The sequence below is a fragment of the Channa argus genome, chromosome 13 (assembly GCF_033026475.1).
Source record: "Channa argus isolate prfri chromosome 13, Channa argus male v1.0, whole genome shotgun sequence".
In the NCBI taxonomy this organism is placed as follows: Eukaryota; Metazoa; Chordata; class Actinopteri; order Anabantiformes; family Channidae; genus Channa; species Channa argus.
Window position 1 is genome coordinate 25,744,203 of NC_090209.1, and position 25,595 is coordinate 25,769,797.

A 25,595-nucleotide genomic window follows, 5' to 3' on the forward strand; every position below is an offset into this window, starting at 1 on the left:
CAGCTCTCCACTGTGCATTCACACAGTAAATTTAAACCCAACAAGAAGTAATTTAAGTGGAGTGGCCAATCCCATGCTTACATAAGCCCTTTGACATTTGGAAATTGAACACTGTGGTTATGCACACTTTGACACTCACGCATAATTATTCATATTTGTATGTTACATAACAGTTGTTACACACACTGCATCTCCCTGGTCAAGTCCACCTATCCTGTCTATCCTAACGCATTTATCCAAGAATTTATCCTATTGAAAAGATGAAGACATAGTTACTGCTTTCAGTTGTGACAAAGATAAAACTGCTTAGCGACTGTTGTGTACGATTTCCACCATGCTTAGATGACGTGGGACGTGGACATCGAGGTCTTCTACAGAATCTGAGTCAGATCTCATGCTGTTTTTTCTCCACACACTGGAGATCCTGCTTCAACAGTTATAAGCCTAAAGCTACAGAATGCTACTTTATCTAGCATTAGCATGAGCCTTTGCTGTTTCGTCTCCCGCTATGCTCCTTCATGCTCTGCTAAGCTGAGTAATCACGCAGAAATCGTTGAAACTGTCTGATTGGTCAGAAGGACCAGCCTCCTTTAAAACCTTTCAGAAGCAAATATCAATGAGGTTCTCAATATTAGGATACATTTTAGAGAATATTTTTGGAAGTTACATACTGCAGCTTCACGTTATTGATGCAATGCAAATAAAAGAATAATTAGCTCAGGACATCTCTGGTATTAGTGGTAATAACCCAATGCAGTAATGCAGCAAAACATGAAATGCTCCTGCTGTGGATTCAACCTTGCTCTCAGTCATGTTAAAAAACATTATTCTACGATTGATGTCTGCATGCGACCTTAGTTTTCCTCCAGATATTAGCTAAAGAAATGTCACTGTCTTCATGTTTTTCAATCACTGTGCTTCTGCTCAAGTATTAAACAGTATTTTTGTTCAGATGTTTGCAAAAACATCCCCTGTAATGATGGAGACACTGATCAATGATCAGAAGGTATAAATTTTACAAATGCAGGGGAAAATTAGGCTCAAATATGTAAAACATTTTTTTAAATGTCTGCCCCAACACTAGTTATGGGGAAAATGACCCATTTACTGTAGCTGCACCCAGCGTTTGCTCGCCGCTCCATTGTAAAGCCTATTGCCTTGCACTTCCGCATTAAGGATCAATGACACACAACACTGCAATCAAGGCGTCCGTGTGGAGAACATGGTGGAGATGTGAACTGGAGGAGATGTGTGTTGGCCCATAAAAGGTCTAACAAAACAGACAGATAGGCCAGTCACAGTAATGACTTTATCTACGACGTCTTTTATGTAGTTTTTGCTGACCGTGATATTGTTTTTGCGCCCTAACATGAATACTGTGTGATAGATGCTAATCAGCATGTGAATCAGGCAGCTGATTGAATATTTCTCTGTACCTTGAACACAGGATGGTAGTTGGAGTGGACGTTTGCTCATTTCTTGCAACTATATTGTAAGTGAAGTAAAGAAACACCAACGTACATTCAGATTCTGTCAAAAACTGCAGGTCTTCCAGGCCTTGTAGGCGAGCTGCGTTCAAGGACACTACAAATTCTAGGTCATCTGTGCTTCATCAAAAACACGATAATATTTTGCACCAATTGTAGGATGGACGGTGGTTAAATGGTGAAGGACATGTCCTCTTTGTTAGGAACAATTAGATTTAAAGTATCAAGTAATTGTGGCCAGTATAAATGCTGAGTGGCTAGTAACTTTGGTAAACTATTAGCCAAAGTGGCTGGCGAGCAAAAAAGTGTATGTCAAGTCCAGCTTAGCTAATAGGCCACAACAGCCTCCTTTCGTTTTGGACTCTCTGTTTCAGTCAGAAGGACGTATTGTTGGTAAATGATGCAAATTTGCTGGTCAGGTTTAGCTTAATGGAAAACAATAACAGCTCTACGTCTAGCAGAAAACACAAATGAACTGATTTTGAGATGCAAAGTTGTGCATAATTTCAGTGTCTCAAGTAAAATAGTTTTGGATGATTTACAATTGATAAAATCTGTTTATCTCTTATGACAGTGAAACATTTCTTATAATACGCCTTTATGTACTTGTTCCCCTCTGAATGAGTTTGTGTTAGCTCTTCTCTCTTTAAGGCCCCTCTGTGTTCTGAGCGGTGAGAATCTGTGGATACACCTGTGTATGTAGCACTGCACAAAGGTCGACAGACAGAGACATGTCTGTCTGTAATTTTTGCATGATTACTTCTAAATAAATTCAGCTCACGTTGTGGCAACCCATTATCACAAGAGTTAACTCACAACTAAAGTATACAAATAGCATAAATTGATCCTCTAATTTTACCCGGTACTGTTATAACACTTTTCAATGCTGGTTTGAATAGACCTTAATTATCGGCGTAAAATGTCAGACTGTGGCTTCGTCAGACAGTTGTGTCGGGACAAAATCCTTTTCGCAGTCGCTTTTGTAACTTCAGTATTTACGAGTCTCAGTCTTTCAAGATGACACATTTTCCAGTTACAGTAAAATCTGGTGTAGGACTGGACTTTTTTTTCCTAGAAAAACAGAATAACTGTCCCTAGAATATGTATATTTAGTCCTAAAGATGTAACTTTGACAGAAGTCTAACAGCCAAATCATTACTAAAGCATGTTGCATGACTAGCACATGGACATCTGTGATTTAAGCTGATAGCTACTTACAGGGTCAACTGGATATTACCTTCTTAAGTATATGTGGTGTGTACTGTGCAGTACTATATTGCATTGTAGATTTACACTGTACACCCTGCAGTGTAACACGGTGCGTCTTCATGCACTGTGGCATATACCAGGCCTGCAGTGACAGGTTGTAGCCGTGCAGCGGACCAGCCAACTGTCACATCCCGATGAGTGGGCTGAAATGTGAGGAATGAAGTCTCTGCTTGGTGAAGCCTTGTGTGGACTGGGCACAGGATTGTGGGATGTCTGTTAGTATGACAGAGGTCTTTGTTGTAAGGCTGCAATGGGAAAGATTTGGGCTATGTGTGAGCATTTGCATCATGGGAAAGCTTAACACGGCAGCTGCTAGTCAATATACACATAAAAAAAGTAGCTGTGAAAATTCTCAATATTACTATATAGTTATGTAATCGCTGGTTTATAATGCAGTATAATGTAGTTGTGAGTGGACACCAGGATTTTTTCTGTATATCCATGTGCTCACAGGAAAAGTTAGTTGTGATCAAATGCTTATATGTACATTTTTGACTTTATTTCAAACAAGTTATCAAACATTTATGTGCTGATTAGTCCTGATAAGAAGGGGGATTTAATAAAATGTTACAGTAAAAAAAGTTAATATTCATTTTTATATATAAAATTGATACTATGCAGTTTACATTATTTGTAAATATAATACTATAGATAATTTATTCTTAATCACTGAATAAATGGCATTTAGCTAAATGAAGTTTTAATTGAATTACCATGAATGAAATTCTTTAGCTAATGTTTGGCCATATTGATTTGTCTTCTATTTTATTAAGGTGAACAGAAATGTTTTTTTTGTTTGTTTTGTTTTTTTGTTTTTTTTACTGAGTTTTCCAAAAGTAACCAAGCCTGTTCCTGATCCAGATGAAACCCTAAGTAAAATGGCTAAAGTGTAGCCTGTAGCTAAATAGTTAACCAGCTAATCGGTGAGCTGGGTTAACTAGCAGCTTTGTTTGTCCCTCTGGAAATACAGTAACTTATATCTGTGCATCATCCTCCTTCTCCTGACTCACTGTACACTCTACATGTACTGCTGTGATGCTAACTGCTAATGCTAACGGCCGGGATTGACTGTGTGCTAACATAAGCTGACATACTGTGTGTTCTAACTGCTAAGCTAACACTTGTGATTGTATGCTAATGTGGTTTGCTGGTATGAATAGTTAAGACTTGACACTAACTGCTGTATGCTGCCATTACTACTGTGTGCTAAGGTAATGCTAACATGATAAGATACGCTAACTGTAAGTTAAGTGTTAAGACTGTTGGTTGTGTGTGCTAATGCTGTGCTGCCATTTCTGATTGCGTGCTAAGCTAATGCTGATAGAGTTAAGTGTGCTTTTTGCTTTAACACTACTAGCCTTAGGCTACTTGTTTGCTAATGCTGCTGTTAATACTGTGTGCTAAGCTAGTGCTGTAATGCTAACTGTGCTAATGGTGTTTGTTTATGTGTGCCTGTCTGTTCTTGTTGTTGTCTACCTTTCTCTGTTTCTCTCTTGACTTTATTTTTCTCTCTTTTTTCTCTTTCTCCCTCTCCCCAACTCTCTATCTTTCTCTCTCTCTTTCTATCTCCTCCTGTCAGGTCTTATTCCTCCTCCACCTGTTCTACTACTACCACCTCTTGTCGTTCCTCCAACAACCCTACTAGCATCACCACTCCTTCCTCCACCTCCTCCTCCTCCTCCTCCTCTCTCTACTCCTCCAGCCTACCTCCTAATAGCCACGCCACCTACCATCAGTACTGCTGTCCCGCGCGCCTCCGCCTACCCAAGCCTCCCTGCGCCCTGCCCCCAGCCAAGCACCACGAGCAGGCAAGGTAAGGGCCAGAGTCCCCGCTCCGCAACACCCAACCTCACTCACTGTCCCTCACCCTGCCTCCACCCAGCACACTGCGCCTTACAGCCTCCCCCCAAAACACATCCCGCACCAGGGAGAGCAGTGATCCCGAACGCATCTGATTTTTTTATTGATCTATTTATTTAAGTCATTTTTTTAAATCAAGCCACACTGATGTTTTTAGTTTTCTGAAGCCATCAGAAATCTAACCAGTTAGGCTTAGTGGTCATATAAATGTGTACATATTTTGCCTCATTAGTGGGAGAGAAAAATAGTATAAAAGTGTTGAATATTTATTACTTTACAGTTTACATCCTTTACTGTAACTTGTGCAAGAAGCTGCATAGTTTTAATGTATAATATATTAACTATTATTAAAGCTGAAACATTTTGTTACTTCATCAACATAAACAGTGTTTTTTAAAAGCCTAATTAATTTAATATTTGTCTGTGTGACAGTAAGTTAATTATTTAAGTGAAAACTAAACATCTCATATTTTATAACATGTTCATAATAAAACAACACTGATGCCTTTATTTGTGAAGGAACATGTGAAGATACTCACAACCATTAGTGCAGTAAATGCAGTGAGGTAGCCCAACATGATAAAACCTGACTTATTGCTGTGCATTTATTACAGATCGTCACAGGTAAACTGTTTATTCAATTATTATAGCATTATAGTACTTTATTTCCACTCCTGTAAATACAAGCAGACAAAATGGCCAAATGGGAAGTATTCATTTATAAAAGTGACTCTAAATAAAAAGATTTTCCTGTATTTTATTTAATCAAGGTTTCTATTTTCTGCTTGTACTAGTTTTTGTCTCTAAAAATGTAAAAATCTAAATAAAAAATTGAGCATAAAATGTTACAACATTGACATTTCAAGGAACTTGTAGGTTGACATAATCACAACTTTCACTACCTTTTCTTTATCTTTTTTCCAGAGCTTTCATTCATATGATGGTCTTCATCAGTGGATGGTGTTTTGCTCAGTTGTCATGGAGATGTGTTAACATTTGAAAAAGAAAACTATAACCGAGCAGCTACTGTAATCAGTCCATAGCTCCGCCCCACTGATGAAGACTGTGTGATATGGTTGAAAGTGCTGATGAAAAAAGCCGGTAAGTAAACTTTGAGTTTAATGATTTTTGCCAAATGAAATTAGGTTTGATTCGTCATTGCAGTGAAAGTAAATGTGGCCTTAAGCCAGTCAGATTTGCTTTAATGCGTGTTGGCCTCACACCAAGCCTCACTTGCTCGCTCTCCCCCACCTCCCTCCCCATAGTGCTTTTATTACCCCCACAAACACACACACACACACACACACACACACACACACACACACACACACAGATAAAAAAGGTGAAGCAGCCTCTCCAGTTGTTTCTTCTCTCTCATCCACTTTCTCCCTCATCATCATCGCCATCTCCTCACCCGCCTTCACCCCCACCCACCACGCTGCTTTAAAACAGCCCATCTGGAAGCTGAGCACCATAAACAGGCCAGTTTAAAAGCTAATGACTCAACAGCGGCTCAAGCTACAGCACTGATTAGACATGGGGTTTTACTAAAGCTATTATTTTTTAGTTTTTAATTAATCGCAAACTGCAGCTTAATACACACAATTTAAATGAGCCTCTAAACATGGAGGTTAAAATTAGCTTTTCTAATAAAACAAAACCAGCCACGTTTTCAAGTCCAATGGTGGACCCTGATAGTAAGAGGGGCCCTCTGAGAAATAGGCAAGATAGACAATAAAGGCTGAAATACAGTCTTAACACAACAAAGAAACAAGATCTGCTCTGCAACACAAGGCATGTAAAGGAAAGAAGAAAACAGATTTATTGGCAAAATTTGATCTCTAGCAGACGCTGTCCAGTTTGTCATCACACCCTCATGTGTTTTTATGAGCAATCAACACACTGATAATCAGCATTTTCAAACCAAATGATAGTTGTGAGATGACATATCTGCAAATTGGTTTATTATTTGGTCCCTTTAGGTACTAAGTATAATCTATGAAAAGGGTCACAGTAGTTCATTAAAATAAGCTGGTATAATATATTAGATTTGACTCATCATCTGCTCAGCTGTTGATAAATGCACTGTAAGACCGATCAGCTGTCACCATATGAAGTAGTTGTTCATGCTCTGAAATAGAAACTAAACACAAACCTCATTTATTATCTGCATCTCCACATACAGTTTTTTGTTTGTTTGTCCTTTCGGCTTATCCCGTGAGTTCAGCCACAGCGGGTCATTGTCCGCATGTAATAATCACAAACCTCAGTGTGGTTTTGCAGTGTGTGGTTTAATTTCATAAAATACCACAAAACACATTTCTGATCCATTCGATGTCCTGAAGCTTCATCTCCAGTGACAGTTTTCTTGAAATTCAGTAAGTTACAATTGAAGATATCCTTCTCTTCTGCTTTTAGGAGATAAAGTTTCAAGATTCAAAATCCTAAAGCACTTGGGAGATGATTTCATGACTTCACTTGGGATTCAGTTTAATTTAACTCTATCAGATCAATTTTGGTGCTCAAAAAGTTTAAAACTGTGCAAGCCACTTCTGGTTGGCCCTCTGAGTCGGTGCTGGGTTGCCGATATGAGCTTCCAGCTTTTTTTAAAGTTTCTGCTGCCAATGAACCTCAATGACACTGGTAGAGGATGAGAATGAACAATTACTACACCGTGTTCACTTCTACCTCCATTTCCGTCTCTGTGATAAAAACTAAGACAACAAATTAGGTTTCTGAGAAACAAATTGGGGGTTATCTTATTTACTTCTCTTGCTCCACCTTTTCAGTTTTTAATTAGTATTAAATACTAACAGAATTGAGGGTTCTCTATCCTTACAACTTAACTGTTGACAGCGCAGTCATTCAGCTCACGGTTATCTCGAAGGTGCTGTTCAGTGGCAGCTGGACCTGCTTGAAGTTCTTGAAGACGTTTCACCTCTCACCTATAAGGCTTCATCACGTCAAAACCGACAAAGTTCAGAAAATGCTGCATCAGTTCTGGACTTCATTAGTTCTGAAGTGATGAAGTGTGTTCAGTGGTCAGTGGCTCCTTTCTGAAGTTTGACACTGGGGATAGCACCTCATTGAACACATCAGCACCTTTTACCTGACTGCACTGTCCAGTTAAAACCATTTGACAGGATCGTTTTCGCGCTCACGGTTGCTCAGGGCTCAGCTCAATTCAATGCAACTTTCCTCCTCAGCTATCAAAGCTGCTAAGAAGCTTTATTATTGAAGTAACCTCCAAATCCCCTGTTAGTAGCATTAATGTCAGGCTCCCTCCTCTGATTTGTGATCATTTTAGAAGTTATGTGCATCTAATATCTGCTATATTTTCAATTTAAATTGCAAAATATAGGTCATTGCATTATATACTTTGATGATAAACTTTCTAGTTTGATGTCCAGATTCTCATTATTTTGTCTTTTTTTAAAGCAGAATCTATCTAAAGTGTTGATTTTGGATTAAAGTTGGTCATAATTTCGGGAATCGGATTTAGCTACGCAGCACAAAAACACAATTCTTGGAGTGAGATTGACACATTAGAGCCTATTGCTCACATGTGCAGTAAATGCATGGAGGATAAACTGTTAAGCTGCATGAGGTTTCAGTGTAAACCGAAAAGCTGTTGTTTGACCACAGTTAGGTGAAAAGCAACACTGAGACATTTTCAAATCATACATTAAAGATGGAGAGAGAGGAGGTGATTTCTTCAAAGTCTGGGAAGGGGAGGTGTGTGTGTGTGTGTGTGTGTGTGTGTGTGTGTGTGTGTGTGTGTGTGTGTGTGTTTGAGTGTGTGAGATGCGTCACCAGCAGAGGAGGGAGATTTTCAGAAGGTGTTATGCATAGATACACACACACACACAGATGAGGGATTCACCAGATGACTAACACGCTGCTGATGACAGGGTGAGGTAATCTGATCTGTTTCAGTTGAGATTCCTCCACTGCCTCCAAAAGCATCACTTCAAAATCTATATGAGCACAGCAACAGCGCGTTAGCACTTCATGAAAATCTTTACCACAGAATGTTCTAACAACATGCAGACATCTGGACACTTTATTCCTTTAAATTATTCATGGCACTGTGGTTTTACACCCTGAAAACATACATTATGCATCAGCTGTGTTCTACCACAGTGTCATTAAAGCACCTTAAAAAAAAAAAAAGGTTACTGCAAATACAGAATTAGAGGAAACACCTTTTGCAAAACTGATCAAAACAGAGAACTGCAGTTATATATATGAATATTCACAGCCACGAAAACAGGGTTAAAAATGTAAATGAGAGGTGTCATTTGTCCAGAATAATAGTTCCACGTGTAAATTAATTTCCAAAATGAAGACATCAGATCCTAAAGGGACAAGAGGACAGCCAAAAAAAGCCTAAGGATAATTAGATCAGGTTCAAGCCAAAGCTTTTCTAGGTTGAACATGGATAAAAACAGATCATTTTTTGTACGCATCATAAATGGAACATATCTGTGCTTTTAATCTATAATAATGTTCATGACACAAAGTAAAATACAACTCAGACAAATCAGAACACAACTAGAATCCAGACCAACTTGGGTCCTGGTTGGATTGTTGAAGAGCTCTAATTAAACCACCTAAGACTTTAAAGATTCCATTAAAATCTATGAAACTGTGGGTGAAATATTGACCTTATCTCCAAAAATTGTGTTTCTGTTAATACTTGGGAAAGATGTGCAGCAGGTTAGTGTGATTGAAGATAAGGATGGAAATTTATTGACAGGTGCCAGGAGTGTGATGGGAAGATGGAAGGAGAACTTTGAAGAGTTGATGAATGAGGAAAATGAAAGGGAACAAAGAGTAGAAGAGGTGACTGGTGTGGAGCAGGAAGTAGCAAAGATTAGTAAGAGTGAAGTGAGGAGGAGGATGAAGAGGATGAAGAGTGGAAAGGCAGTTGGTCCTGATGACAAACCTGTGGAGGTATGGAAGTGTCTAGGAGAGGTGGCAGTAGAGTTTCTGACTAGTTTGTTTAACAAGATCTTGGAGAGTGAGAGGATGCTGAGGACTGGAGGAGAAGTGTACTGGTGCCCATTTTTAAGAACAAGGCAGATGAGCAGAGCTGTGGCAACTACAGAGGAATAAAGCTGATGAGCCACACAATAAAATGAGGTGGAGGTCTGCTCTGGAAAACAGAGGAATGAAGCTTAGCCGCAGTAAGACAGAATACATGTGTGTGAATGAGAGTGACCAAGGTGGAACGGTGAGGTTACAGGGAGCAGAGGTGAAGAAGGTGCAGGACTTTAAGTACTTAGGGTCAACGGTTCAGAGCAACGGTGAGTGTGGAAAAGAGGTGAAGAGGCGAGTGCAGGCAGGTTGGAACGGGTGGAGAAAAGTGTCAGGTGTGTTGTGTGATAAAAGAGTATCAGCAAGAATGAAAGGAAAGGTGTTCAAGACGATGGTGAGAGAGAAGAGGATGCAGAGGACAGAGTTAGATGGAGGCACATGATTCGCTGTGGAGACCCCTGAAAGGGAACAGCCCAAAGGAAAAGGAGAAGATGATGTTCAGATAAACCTTTGTTTTTTGTGCAGTTGTCATTTCTAAAGTTATCTGAACACTTTGAGTGTCCTCAGTTTAATCTCAATTTTCAGTTACAATAGATGTAAAGTCCAGCTTTACACTAAAACGTTTTAAACTGCGATCAGTGCTTTTGTTTTTCGGTATTTCTTTTGTTTCATTTAAAACTAAATTTAAACGCTAGGAAAAGGCAGGCATTCTTTTTTATTTAACCTTTATTTAAAGAACCAGCCTGCAAAGCAACTGTAACTCTAACTCCTCTGGATGTGCAGAGGTGCTGTCAACACCTCCCGTCACACAGACTCACACAACAGCACTGACAGCTGTGCAGTGATTTTCACTTACAAATGTTTTGGAGTAAAGTTTAATCCCTTTTAACCAGTCAAATAAGATGAAAGCCCACTGGCAGTTGCATATTGTAGCTTAATTTGCCACTGAGGTTATAAGTGAGCTGCTGATGACCGTGTTATCACAGTTTGTGACAAGAAGAGCATGAAATAAATATTAATACACTGAAAAACTATTGGGTAAGACTCCTTTAAACATTAGTTGTCAGCTGGAGATTAATTAGGTACATTAGCTGTTTCTTCTGTTTAGCATCACGTCAATACTGTAAAAACCTGTCAGCATGTTACACAGCTCAACTTAAACCATCACCTCTGTGAAAGAGTTTATGATTAAAATGAACATCGTGTGATTTTATTGTTGGATTACGCTGCATTTGCTTTTAAACAGTTTAACATCAAAGGTTGTCGCTCAGTCAGTTATAAAAATATAATTCGAGGTTTTTTGCAAATCTCAGGTTATGATGTAAAAATCTTTGAACATCATTTATACATCGATGATTGATTTTTGGACAGCACACCGTAGTAGTAACTCAGCTCAACGACTCAGCTCCAACTTATTTGTCATTTATTTTAGTTTTATTTTTAAAACTATGCTAGAACTATCATTTATGCTAAAATGATATAATGCTACATACTGTACCTGATCACATTCCACTACACTATCAACGTAAAATAAATAAAAAAAACAAGCAGTAGGTGCAGTAATTTGAAGCAGCTTAATAACTTCGAGACACAATCGTGTGGAACAGTTCATCAATCTAACAGTGCCTGGTATGTGCGTAATAAAGTTGTTTTTGCTTTATTCTATTTACAATCTATTCGCTTTGAATGAAAAAACTTGCACTTTGTCATAACTGTAGGCTGATAAAAGTGTGAGAAATTCTAAATTCTAACCTCGAATGTCCTAAAACCTGCACCAAACAAACAGATTAAATTAAAAGTGACATCTGTGGCGAATAATGTGAAGCATTTAATGAGGCTTTTACAGTAGATCGTTTGACAAAAATGAAATTTTGCCGATACACAATGACACAGACTTCCTCTCCACCTCTGAACTCCAAATCAACTCAGCTCCGCCAATCTGTCGCCCTGCTTTTGAGCCATTAGTTCATTTAAATGAAACAAGGACACATAAAAGTGCTGAATGGGATTAAAGTGATGGACGTTACTTAAAAAATCCCAGCCGCAGTGATTATTGCACTAATTTGCACTTTTCGCAGGCATTACATTTGCATTAATGCGTCTTGGCACCGGCTGCTATCTCTGTCACCTCACCTCTCTACTCGCATCATCCATCCATCCCTTCCTGTTCCCCCCCCCACCCAAATGAAAACTTTCAGACCTGGTCACCTGACTCTGTGTAAACTTTATAATTTTAGACATTAATTCAGTCCTGAGGCAACGGGGAAATGCTGCTTCACCTAGAAAATACAACTCTGGTGGAAACTCCTGAGATGTGTAACCACTGGCATCTGGTGGCCGACTGCAGTACTGCAACTCTTTGACTTCCCATCACTAGACTGCTCACCGTTTCTGTCTCCAATCCTTCCTCTGCTGTCCTTCTTTCTCTGTTCTTCCTCCCTTCTTTGCTTCTCTCATCTGTTTGTCTGTCTGTCTCTCAGAGAGGAGGAAGATGACGACATCGCCCATCAGTTTTGTTGCCCTGCCTCCGAGTGCAGTAGCCCCTCTTCTAGGTAACCAGGGGCGACCGTGAGACACTCCCCCACCCGTCTGACTCTCCCTGGTAACCAGAGGGGGTGATTATGAAAACCCCCTTTTCCTCCCTCCTCCATGGCTGTGTCTATCTTTTCTTTTGCCCTGTGATCATGAAAACTGTCTGACCCACGTCAGGTAAAAGAATTATTTAATTGAAAGGAGGTAAATCTGGGGTTTCTTCATAAACAGGGTTTCCAGGTAAAAGCTTGTTTGTTGGTAAAATCCAAGGCTGGAAGCAAAATGGACAACCTAACATTCAACATAAGAAAAGTCAACTTTCAAAGAAAATTATGAAGCTGGCTTTGCAGCTCTGCTCTTTATCCAAGCCTTTTCTCCTTTATTTCAAACCTGGCAAGAACTTTACTATAGATTAGGAAGTGACACCGTGAGTTCGGACACTAAAAGTTGCATCGCAGCTTTAAACCAACGGGACTCATCATCACTGCAGTCTGACCTACCTGAAGACTTTCAGGCTCACACCTGCTTCGGCCGGTCGCCCGGCAGGACGCAGTGACTCAGCTGAACGTCAGCAATGAGTCTGCGTTTTTTTGTGCATAATGCAGACACGCTGGACAGTCTTTGACTTTTACACTTTATCCTCCCTGTCTGAGCATGAAGCCACGACCCTGCTGTTTCCTGACGATGCTGTGGCCAGAGCCTGAGGTGGACAGCGTTCGAAGAAGTTCTGCTCCAGATGCCATAAAGGTGTCAAAACATCAGCAGGTTGAGCTCATGGAGCAGGTGATGCCTGCGATGCCCCAACTCTGTCCCTGCAGGGCTCTGGTCTGTAGTACAGCATGTCCTCACCATATCACACCGAACTCTTTGGAATGAAGGACTGAAGACTCCTCTGGTCTTAGTGGGAAATAACGCTTTTCAAGAAGTGTACGTGCCGCCTGGGAGGTAGTCACGTGCTGGTCCTCTTCTGTAAACACAACCTGGTCAGCCGGTGGAAAGTGGTGGAGTCATGAATTTGGCCTCCTCTGTAGTTTGTAGAGTCATTATCATCCGTACATACAACAAACCAGGGTTCTTCTTATCACTGGCCGTTTTTTATTCCGGTGCAAATGGATTGTTGAAATAAGAAAACATTTTAACAACCAGGAAGAAAAGTGTTTCTTTGTGAATCAAATGTGCGGGAGACTGTACTCGAGTACATCAGGGGATTATGCTCTATACTGCAGTGTGACCGCGGACACACTAAATTGGCAAAAATGAGAACAGGGTTTAATGTAAGGGTCACAAGAAGCTTGATGTGTGGAAGAAGCATGAGCTTTCATTTTGTGCTCAGAGGAAAGCATTTCAATCAAGCTAACTAGCATGGTGCTAAGTTGACGTGTCCAGGACTAGAACCTGATTGCTGGCTCCTTTTATTAACCAAGATAAACTAAAGATGTAGCTGCAGTCACGGCTGCAGAGTCGGAGATAATACTTGAAGTGCTTCCCCCCATAAACAGTAGTAGGGAGAACCCTGGTGCCTGGTGTGTAACGTGCACACACACACACACACACACACAAAAACAAACACACACAAGCACACAGACACACCACAGCAGCTGCAAGAGTCCTCAGAGACAAAAACTGGATAACGCTGGGTATGTTTACATGCACACCAGTACTCTGATCACTACGTGTGATCAGCCTTAAGGCAATATGTCCACATCATGTACTGTAGCTGGTTTTACCAATGTGACTGTACTCATTTAATAATCTGTGTGTGGTGTGACCTGCTGTTTGTTCATAAAAACTATGCCTGCTTCGGATCATTCTACATGCAGACCAAGCTGCCAGGGGCACAGCATGATGCGATGACCAACGCATCGCTCCATTTTCTTTTTATTCAGAACACTGAACATTGTTCATCTGTGATTGTTCTCACAGAGTAGAGTGTGAAAATCTGCCTGTTGCTCTAAGTTCTTGGCAGCTTAATCATTTGACCAATGGGAGACCGAGCAGGTGTTGAAACAACAAATGTAACTAACTTCTACTTTCTGCAAATGCAAATGCAATTGGAGTGGGCTCCCAAGTTGCCCCCCACAGTGGAGCGAACTCGATCATTTGCCCTCTGAGATGCCCCCACAGACGAGTAAACGTGAGAAAGTGATGTTGTTCTTAGCTCGAGCCCTATACACCTTTTTTTTTTTGGCCCTATAGCTTCAGACGGTCCACAACTGACAAGAACTACACTCTTTTAAGCAGAAAACGAACCATTGCTCTTGCTGCCGACATTAGCTCCCCTGCACAACGTGGCATAGCTTTCCCGTCTGCGTCACGGTAAACGTGCTCTTGGCATTTAGCTTGGTGGTTTGGTTGCGTAAAAAACTGATGGAGCGCAGGGAAGCTCTGCCTGTTTTCTACACGGTGAAGCTTGGTCTGCATGTACGCGCACTCACCTTAGGATCAAAGTCAGATAACTGGGTTTTACACGACCGCCCATCACAGCACTGCCTTAGTTACTACAGTGCATGTAAACACACTTGGTGACTTCACCTCTGAGATGGAGCAACCCTGCCTCCTAAAAGTTAGGCTTCTGTGGAAATAACCTGCAAATATGTTTTCTGTTTTCTGTTCACCTAAGGACAATATGGTGTCACAAAAATGTTGAAACTGAACATATTGATAACGTGGTGCCAGACAACATCTAACCCCTGCAGGACTACATCAGTGTGTGTGCTTTATTTGAGGTCTCATTATGAATCTGGTTTGTAACGGAGAACGTTTAAACAAAACTCATCTTTTATTAACCGTAACCAACAAGTTTTACTTAAACCCAACCACACACTGACTCTAGAGTCAAGCTCTGGTTTGGTGTGTGTGATGCTCGATGGTGGACCCCCGACCACCTGCTTGCAATTTGCTTTCAGGTCAATAAACGCAGCGTAATTTAATCAAAATATATAAAAAGATGCTTTGGGGTATCTCCAACGTGATTGCGTTTGCAGTTCGGCTGCACAGGAACCACATTTTTTAGGAGACAGGGTTGGATGGAGACGGTGATAAAGGGAACACCAGAAGTCCAACAGTGTGGCCCTTTGGGTCTTTTCTCATCGCGTGAATCTGTTTTCTTTCATCTGTCTGCCGTTCGTCTGTGGGTTTAACTCTGTGGCTACGACTTCCTCCCAGCCCTCCTCCTCCTCCTCTTTTCCTCTCCTCCTTCTTTCCCTTCCAAAAGAAAGAATGGAATATAAGATTCCCTCTGAATCAGTGCCAAGTAAATCAAAGCAAAGGTGAAAGAAAAATCCCTCATTGCCAAGTAAGATAAAAGGTGGTATTATCCTCCTGTCGCAGTGCCAAGTTACAGAAAATAAGTCTCACCCGAACCTGCCAGCAAATGTAATGTTTTGTGAGCAGATAATGCTGTATGCTGTATGAGCAAAACTATGACAAGTTCATCCAGTGATCTTTGAGCTGTACAAACCTGCAGTACATCTCTTTTTTTGTTTTTTACTCAAAGTGAGCAGCCCGCAGTTCGTTTCTTTAGCTTCTTCTTGCAGCCTGTACATTTCAAAAAAAAAAAAAAAAGCAATACAAGTGTTTTCAAATCTGGTACGAGCACCTGCCTGTGTATGTAAACTCATATTGAGTGTGAGGGGTTTAAACCGCAGTCAGACTGAGAGTGATGAAGAGGGGGATTACTTGCAGTTGATGGTTACTGAGCGCAGCCACTCTTTGATCCAAAGTTTTATATGCAGCACGATGACACACGACACAGTGTTGAAAGTTTAAAACACGAGCTGACGGATGTTTCCTGTATTTGAGGAGTAAAAATAAAGCTTGAAAAAAATTCACAAATACGTTTACTGTGGTAAGGATTCATACATAACCTTTTATTTTGAAAGAGCCTCTAAGAGCAGACATACTGTTTTTCGGGGTTGGAAACTAAATTTTTCTCAATTTTCCCCAGTTAAGTTCTGAATAAAAATGGGTAGTGGAGAACAATGGAATCATACAAATTTTCTATAATATGAAATGTTACTGTGTCATCCATTCTAGTTTCTTTCCCATAATCTTGTTTTGTGTGTGTATCATCGGCCAGTCAGAAATTAAAGGACTTGGTGGTGGTGAATATGGCCAGTGGATTACTTATTGCAAATCTGAGTCATTGTTCAGTGTCATGATACAAAGCAATGCCATCACAAATTATCCAATACAAGATATGTAAGGCAGGTATTTCTAAAATGTTTACAAAGCAGTGCATACCAAATTACTGTGACATGTAATTCTGAAAGACGTGGACATGAGCCTTCTGTGACTGTGTTCAAAAATATGTATATATACACATAAAGCTCAGAAGCATAGTTATTAACAACACGTGTGTGTTCAGTGCATCGTTCTCTATTTCTGTAATGTCAGCATGGGAAAATACATCCTAGCTGTCTCACGGCGTATGCGATTACCAAAAAATAGCACATTTATCTGCTGGTGTCTGTAGACATTTCCCAGGACCCCGTTCATCAAACTAAAGACAAAAATATCCACGTGCAGCATCAGATTTAGAAAGACGAACACACACCTGGGTCTGAAACTAGCGCATGTGCATGAGGTAAAAACGCCTTCAACTTTAGTTTCCACGTCAGTAGCTTTACGGATTGTGTTGCGTGGTCTTGGGTGGGGTCAGCAACCGAAACTGAAATGGCACGTAGGGGGTTGCAAACGTCCCCCCAAAGCTCATATAATAACAATGCACATTCAGCTACAGTAGTTCAAACATTTTTATCATCAAAAGTTATGAATTAGAAATTCATTAGAAAACAAACTTTTGCATCCAACATCTTTGTTACCTACTCGTCGAGGCTCAGGGTCCGGCTTTACTCTCATGATGCAAGTTACCTAAGGCACCATTAAACACCATCAAATGCAGCTGCAGGCCACTGTTTGCTATATACCAGTTTAATTTGTTGGCTGTAAATAAAATTCTCAAATCAAATAAAAAGTGCCAAACTCACTGTAACAGGTCAATGTGGAGACAACAGTAAAGAAAATAATTCCAGGTCAACCAATGTCCCTTCACCTCCTGGGTGTAAAGCCCTACTTTTCTTTTTTTTTTTACTTCTTTTTGGTCAGGCTTTATTGAGAAGAGGACATTGTAAGCTAGTATTTCTATAAATGTGAGCTCTGATACACTTACAGATGTTATAGATTTTATAAGGCCTCCCTGAAACATCTGGCATATTTAAAATTTAGTTGTAGACATCTTGAAAATATTAGTGTGTGTTCTTGGTTTCAAACATAACATTTTGCTAATGGAACTTTCCTTCTTTATCATAATGTGAACGAACATGATCCTCACACAAGACCAGATTTCTTTCCACAATTTGTCAGATTTGCGTTCGCGTCCACAACGACTGAGAGTTCAAAAGGTTGTACAAGCTGTACATCCTGATTATGAGCTTCTTTCCATCACATTAAGTGCTAACTGCCAGTAAACGGCAGTGATGGATGGAAACTGCGTTTGCAGTGAGGAGGTGAGAATAGATCAAAATGTCGTCTTCTCATCATCCTGTCATCACAGTTTGCAGAGACATCATGTTTGACAGACCTCACGCTGCCCTTCAGCCAAATCACGTGCTGCGATTAGCCCAAATTAGTGTTGGCTTCTCGGTGAAGTTGGCAGAGTTTAGCATTGTTTGAAAATGAATAGACTCACCTTTACTTTCCACTTTAGCTGTATAGACTTGTGTAGAGAATCCAGACTATAAAATCTAGGTTCTTAACGTTCCTGTCTAGACAGTATCACTACCGGCTAAAATGGTAAAGCACTTTATTGTAAAAATTATGCCGTCTATTGGACATATACGTAAGATGTGACTTGAACATAATGTGGTGACAATCAATGTTTGGGGGAAAAAAGAACTTGAATTAAAATTCCCTTAGGTAACCAGCTGGTGGTGGCGGATTGTTTTGCACTGTTAGCTAACCTAAAATTTTGGCTAACTAAAATATTACTTTTGCCAAATTTGTTATCTGCATTTTGACTGTTTAGCATGGCTGTTTATCCTCGAAGCCTTTCCTGTGTGAACGGTTATATTGAATGGTTTATTTCAAGATAAAACCAAATGTTTTATTGCTAATTGCAGCTAGCGGTAAACAGACTTTATTAAATATTAGCAATAGTTAACATGTTTATGGTACGGCTATTAGCATTCCACATGCTAGTTCAGCAAGCTGTTGTATGTCGATAATTTAAGGCATTTGTAGCTGTATAAAGAAAACTTCCTTCTTACCACTTTGGGGAATAATAGTTTTAAAACTATTTTATAGCAGACGTTTTTTAAATGTGTATGTAGAATGACATAGAACCCAGACCTGGTCCTGGTCCTGCTAATGCATCTAAATCAGGTTCATGGTTTCCTAGGAAGTGAACTGAGCCACCATCAACAGTGTCACACCTGCGTCTGGCTGTTTGCTAGTGGCAGATGAGAACGTGAAATTTCTTCACACTCAGCTGTATATTACTCTCAGAAAGAAATTCTCTAAACACAGCAATACAGAGAAACCTGGACCCCCTTTAAAAATCCTCTGCATCTATGGTTCTCAATCCTGGTCCTCAAGGAATCCTGCTCTCTGACCAATGCTCGTTACCTGCATCAGGTGTTAGTCCATCATAGGCTGCTAGGTACCATCTCAGTGAGGGCGAAGTGGGAAAAGACACAGTGAGTTAGTATCAGCTTCTCATTGCCTGAACACACCTGATCCAGATGTTCAGCACTGGGTCCCTGAGGACCAGGGTTGAGAACCACTGCTCCATTAGGTAGTTTAGTTCTCAGCTTGGTGGTGTTTGACATTCTCCACTAGATGTTTGCTTGCTCGTGCTGTTGTCTTCAGACATTTTTGTTGGACAGCCTGCACAGAGATGTGTTTAGCTCCTGTCAAAGGACAATTGTTTATAGCCCCAACTTATGTCCATGCAGACACTCAAAGTCATACACACTCTGAAAGACAATTCAAGATCTCTGTACTATGCAAAGATAATTATTTTCCTTTTTTTTTTTTTTTTTAGGTTTTGTCAAAGTTGCCAAAAGCTGCACTGAGTTGTAAAGTAAGCTGTTGGTTCCCAGTGATATTGTTAATACTATCTACACTAACTGTGTGGAAATCACCCTAAGATTTAATGTAAGAAAAGAGCTCATTAGATATTAGCTAGTGCAAAGACTTTAATCAGACTTTTTAGTGTCAACCTGTTAGTTTGCAGGGATATTTTGAATTGCTGGTGCTCACACACACACACACACACACACACTCTGCACTAAGAAAGCTGGACAAGCTGGACATCAAAAATCAGTCTGACATCACAAATCTCACATATCTGTATTGATCGTTCCACTTTCTCAACATCTTCTCAGTCCTCTGACTTTTTAATTATCCAAATATGCATTAAAGCTGTTTTTCATAACGTTCTGGTGTGAGATGCAGATGGTTGCTTGTCTTACTCTTCACATTGTTTCTCCTGTTTGGAGACGGCCTCCTCCTCTGCACTTTGCTGTTTTCACTGCAGCTCATTAGAACTTGTCGCCTCACATCTGCAGACAGACTGACAGGCTCGGCTGGTCTCTACGGTGATTACATAACTGCTTCTCTGCTCGCTGGATGTTCGATGAGTCATGTTAGAAAGTCAGAAGGGTGCGTATTTGGAATGTGGAGCTGAAGTGGTCGCTTTGGTGTTTGCCATCATGGTGGAATAATCCAGTTTGATGTTGGTTAATTAATTCGAGGCCTGTGCGGCTTCATCCAGTTCAGATGAGAGGGAAGTTTTCTTTCATTTGCCAAACACAGAAGCAAAGGGAAGCTGACGGTATAAATTCAAACACTGCTCAAATGCTTATTCTCATCAAAACGAATATACAAACAGATCTGTATGAGATCTGGAGAATCAAAAACACAACTGCTATCTACTCTCATGCCCAGTAGGCCTTATGTAACCACCACTCAACAGATTTGTTCTTGCCCTCTGGAGTTTTCTTGAAACCAAATAGTTGTTTATATTCAGCGTTTTTCCCCAAAATGCTTTGTACATAAACTTGAGAGTAAATTTCCTTCCTCTTAATACACTTGCTGAGCCTGTTGGGTCACAGTTTTCTTTTATGTTGTTACTGCCACTGGTGACAGAATGCGGCGTCCAACTGCGGTTTGTTTCTTCCGGTCATTTTACATTCACGACTTTATTTATCCCGTTATTGCTCTGTGACGCCGCCGTATTTCCAGCATGGTGTTGTGGGTACTCATAGGTTGCAGAGGCCCTGACATGCACATCTCCCAAATCTCACCAATGTTGTGTAGTGTTCATCAACAAGCTAGTTAATGTCACAAACTTGGAAGGCAGGTAACTGTACTTCCTTTACTTGCTTCCGGTTTTATTCTACTTCTCAAATAAATGACACTGCCCCCTTGTGGACGCAGGCATCTATCACGAAAATATAATAGAAGCACATATGTGAATGTAACTCACTTATGTTTGCAGAATGCAAATTATCGAAACAACAAGTCTAAACAAGCTAGTTACATCACGTTTTATGTAGTTAAGAGCGTTTGCTTAACCCAAATTGCAATACTAGGATGAAATAGGATGAAAACAAAAGAAGCACCAGCTAACACTAAAGGTTTCTGTGGCTTAAAGGCTCTGAAGGACTCATCAGCGTTTGTCACTCTCTGACTTTGTCTTCGGCTGTTTCCTTAGGTTCTGATTACATATGATGTTGTAAAAAGCTTTGTAAAGCCTGACACCAGGAGCAGGTGAGAGGCAGCAGTTCAGAGCTTGATTTGTGCGTCCTTGTGTCCCTATAGCTCCCCTTCCTCTTTTGCCCTGGAAAAAGTCAAATATTGACTCAAGTTGCTTGTATCAGATCTCAAAGACCAACTACATGTCGAGAGCATGACATGGAGACTTTATGAGCTTTTGAACATAAAATGGACTGAAGAACACAATAACGTAGTGATTTATACTTTTGACAGAGAAAAAAAAACAATCATCTCTGCTGTTACTGAATTTTTAATGTGGTGAGTTGAATCGGACACTAACCAAATATGATTTTATATATATATATATTTTATTTTACTTTACAAATATTTATGCAACAGTGTGCATAAGCACCTGCAGCAGCTGAGTCGCTGAATCCCTGTGTTCTGGAAATTAGCACTACTGCTGCCTCACAACGAGAACGCTGGAAAGCGTGTGGACATTCTTCCACAATCCAAGTCAGCTCCAGCCAGAGGACGTATATTAATAATAATCATAAAGCCTGGAACAACCCTATTTCTCGATTGCTTTGATGCATTTTCTCAATTGCTATGATGCATTTAATGAAACTGGGATCCACTAGATCTTTATCATCGCCTTCTTTGTAGGGTTGCTACCATGCACATACCAGCATTAGGCCTCAGGCCCAATCCTGAACTCATACTTGTAAAACTTCTCCAATACTGCACCCAATACCACATTAGCCTCTGTAGGTAACATACTCGTGTTTCTCAAGAATATTGTAAAAAAAATTATTTGCCAGTGACAGCAGCAACAGGGGTTATTTACAGAAAATAGACTGTCACCTGAAGTTCTCACCTTCATATTCCTGTGTAGATTTTTGCTTTTCTTCCTGTTCTTTTTATGTTGTGAACACTGGTTGCTGCCATATTTGCGGTTGCAGATAAACATGTGGATTTTATTGTCCAGAAACCTATTTTAGAAACAAAACCATTTAGTACCTATAACGGTACTTGGTGTGGGCGAGTACTTGTACTCAGAAAAAATAGTATCGGCATCGACATCCCTACTTCTTACCACAGCAGAAGTCTTCTCTGGCAAATATGTAAATACTTTTCTATTGGTTTCACAGGAAACTGTTGACAGACTTCATTCAGTGACCCAAAGCTTTATTGAATTAACTGACAAATAACAGGAAAACACATGTTCCCAGCTGATAAAAATCGCTCCCAAAATTCTGAAAACCTAATGTACTTGTGAGCAACCTCCTAACAAATATCTTCAGTCAGTTCTTATCCACCTCTGTGTTTGCAGGCCTCAGTCAAAGACAACGAAAATAATTCACTGTGATGTTGATGAAAACCCTAATTTACAAGAGCAAATGTAAAATTGAATATTTTAACTCTTCAATTTGAATTGTTGATAAATCTACCTATACATTTTTATTTGGTTTCTTTTTCTTCAGCTTGTCTATGTTTGAACAATATTGATAAAAGATTTTTTCTTTAAAGACGGATTACAGTTATAAATTCTGTGCTACGTTGTTGCATGACAACAGTTCATGAACACCGAAACATGTGCACAGACATGAATGAAGAGCGTTTTGTTGTTCATTGTCCATTGGTTGGTGCCGGATTGAAAGAGTGAATTAATTTACCTACAAGTTGTGTTGTTTGAGGGAAAGATCAGCTTTTGTTGCATATTTTTATTGTTTTGTTAGTTTAAGAGCACTTGTGTCTTTTTGGCCTGTGTGTTAACTGTTCTTTAAATGAGACTTCAGAGTGGACACGAGTGTCTGGGCAAATGAGAAAAACTAATGTTGCGCTTCATTCCTTAAAAATATGTTGCATTGGACCATAATGTTGCCAGAGCTTTGGTTGCGTAGGAAAAATCTTTAAAAAGCCTTTATGTTCCACTTTTACAGTAAAGCGTTATTAAAGTCTTTATGCTGATGTTTAGACACTAGCGTACATTTAGGAAAAATCATCTTTTGGTTTCTATGTTATTTTTTAAGAGAAGTGTTACTTTTAGTTCCTCAGAAAATGTAGCTTCTTGATTGTTTTTTTAGAAACTCCTCGGATCATTCCAGAATGTTGTGTTCATTTTTTATGGACCATAAAAATATGACACCACTGAAACTCATCATGGCTCCAACTCATCGTGACATTGTTTTCTTTCCTTTTTTTTAAATCCATATTTGTCACAAAATCTCTCAGATTAGATTTAGAAAGGTTATGAATGGATGCGGGGTGACCTGTTACCATGGCAACAGCCAGTGTCATTCCAATCTGCTGCTATAGCGACAACACAGAAATTTGGGTGGGAGGTTGTTACCGCAAGATGAGAGACGATCTTGTTAGCTTCATTCAGCCTTATGATACTCAATGAGCGGTTACATGTGCCACACACACGCGCACACACACACACACGCACACACACACACAGAAGCTTCCCTGTCGATCTCCCTCCTTCCCCTCTTTCCTTGTGCTTCTGCTCCTCCTCCTCCTCTTCATCACAGTTTCTGTTAATTTCCAGTCATTTGCTGTTTTCTCCATGATTATCTCTGTCACATGATGTAAATATCCAGATAGTCATTCTTCAGTCTGTTGACTTTATTCTTATGTAAATTATTTAAAAAAGAGATTGACCATGGATGGTATACAATATATTATAAAAAGTACAACATTGAAAAGAAATCTATTATCCACTGAAAAAGATGAGAATGTACCTGAAGATGATGATGTGATAATGGACGTGATGATTGTTTCTGTGCGATGATTGACAACTGATATAAAGATGATGATGATGATGACTAATGACAATGACTACAACAGTTGTCATTTTGGAAGATGATGGTGATGACTTGTGATAATGAAGATTAAAAATTCCTATGATTCTAAAGAAATCATGAATAAAAACTGCCTGTTTTGTTCTCGTTAACTCATTCTTGGGTCATCAAATGTGCCATCAAATTTCAGCGGAATATTTTTGATTCCAGGTTTAAACGCTGTTTATCTGGTTTTCAGCTCCAGTGTGATCTACGTTCACATTGGAGCTGAAGTGGAGCTGAAGTGGAGCAAGTAAATATTTTCTTTAGCTCTTTAGCTGAGGTGTGAATTCTTTATCATCAGATCTGGACGTCTGATTCAGGAGGGAGCTTTGTCTCTGCAACCAAGTCTCCTAACTGAGCAGCTTTAATGTTGCTCACGTTGTATTGTTGTTTTTCTTGTCCGTTACGTCTTTGTTCATTCACCTCTATGTGACAGTAGGTTTTTATAGTTTGGCCTAAAAATGATCACCATTGGTCTAAACTGTTGGTCTAAATGATGTGAGTCAGCGTGAGCACTGAGCAGTCTGCAGCTACACAGCACCATACACAGCAAAATGTGATACGCTGTGTGCAGAGATTGTACAAGTACACAAACTCAGTACTTAAAGGACACGTTCACTGATACTGAACCTGCCTCTTTTAGTTTTTGTTTGGCTACTACACATAATTGAATGCCATTAAACTTCTCTCTGATTTCTCTATATTAAAATATGTCTCTACTTTTAGCTGGAAAATGCCTCCAGATGACATCACTTGGAGGAACCTTCAGTTTCCATTTCATCGCTTGTACTATGAAGTTTGTAATCGTGGTCAACCTTTCCCAGAGCTCCTCCAGATGACATCATCTAAACCCTTATGTTGAAAAACTCCTCCGAGTGATGTCATCTGGAGTTTTTCAGCCGGAAGCAGAGAAATAGTTTAATATTAAAAAGTAAGGGTCAGAGGTCACTAAAGGTGGAGTTGATTTTAAACACTTTATGTGGTGACTGGTTTGTTAATAATGATACATCAGCATTTACTAGTTCATAGTATATTTATATCAGACCACCAGGTGGTGTTAATGTTGTTGATGTAGTTGCAAAGGCTACTTTGAAATTCACAAATATTCTTTGCGAGGACAATTGTCAGAAGTCGTCATAAATCAGAGATTCTTCAATAAACCTCAAAACTTGCCTGAGAATCATCATATTTATAAGCTTTCACCAGTATCATAAAAATCCATATAGTTGTTTGCACAGCCCATAATCCACTATAATGACCATAATACTTTGTATTGCTAACTGTAAACAGACTGTGGTCCTCTGTAAGGCTCATTGACTCCATGGCCACGATATACTTTTTAATTCTTACACAAATTACACTGTCTTCAGACTTATGCTTCAAATAACCATGTCTACACATGTCTTTCTGATTTGTTAAAGTATATATTGTTACAAAAAAATATTAAAACACGAAAGCATTGAATATAATTTCTGGACCAAGCATGTGACGTTCCCAGCTCCAGTCTGCCCCCAACTAAAGCTAAGGTCAAGGAGAGGCAAAGTGAGCGAGCGAGGGATAATTTGATTAAAGACTTAGTGAGTTAGAAAAGAAGGAGGCAGCAGGAGACGCTCGTCTCTGCAGAGGGACACAGATCGAACTCGTCGCCACTTCAGGAAAACACACATCAGCACTTTTTTCTTTCTCCTTCTCGCTTGATGAAACAGGACTTTCATGTACACCAAAGACCTGCTGAGGGGGCACAGGAAGCCGGAAGTAAAGACAACAGCAAGTACCAGAATGACAAGGGGGTCACCTTTAGACCACGACACCTCCCACACTCACAAGTGACTCATTGAAA

At 39.9% G+C, this 25,595-nt stretch overlaps 1 protein-coding gene and 1 long non-coding RNA gene across 7 annotated transcripts in view; both read left to right on the forward strand.

The window, feature by feature from the left end:
* LOC137139888 (IQ motif and SEC7 domain-containing protein 1-like) overlaps positions 1–25,595 on the forward strand; it is a 139,998-nt gene that overhangs the window by 31,457 nt on the left and 82,946 nt on the right. For 4 of the 6 annotated variants that reach the window (XM_067527749.1, XM_067527751.1, XM_067527750.1 and 1 more), the window contains one exon: positions 4,336–4,569. The exons of 1 other annotated variant lie outside the window; for it this stretch is intronic. In XM_067527749.1, coding sequence (XP_067383850.1) covers positions 4,336–4,569 — 234 coding nt within the window. The remainder of the gene's footprint in view (positions 1–4,335; positions 4,570–25,595) is intronic. One more of the 6 variants, XM_067527752.1, reaches the window with a different exon arrangement.
* Positions 4,576–23,857, forward strand: LOC137139891 (uncharacterized). Its single transcript, XR_010916408.1, has 2 exons — positions 4,576–5,717; positions 12,137–23,857. It is a non-coding gene; the product is annotated as an uncharacterized lncRNA (long non-coding RNA).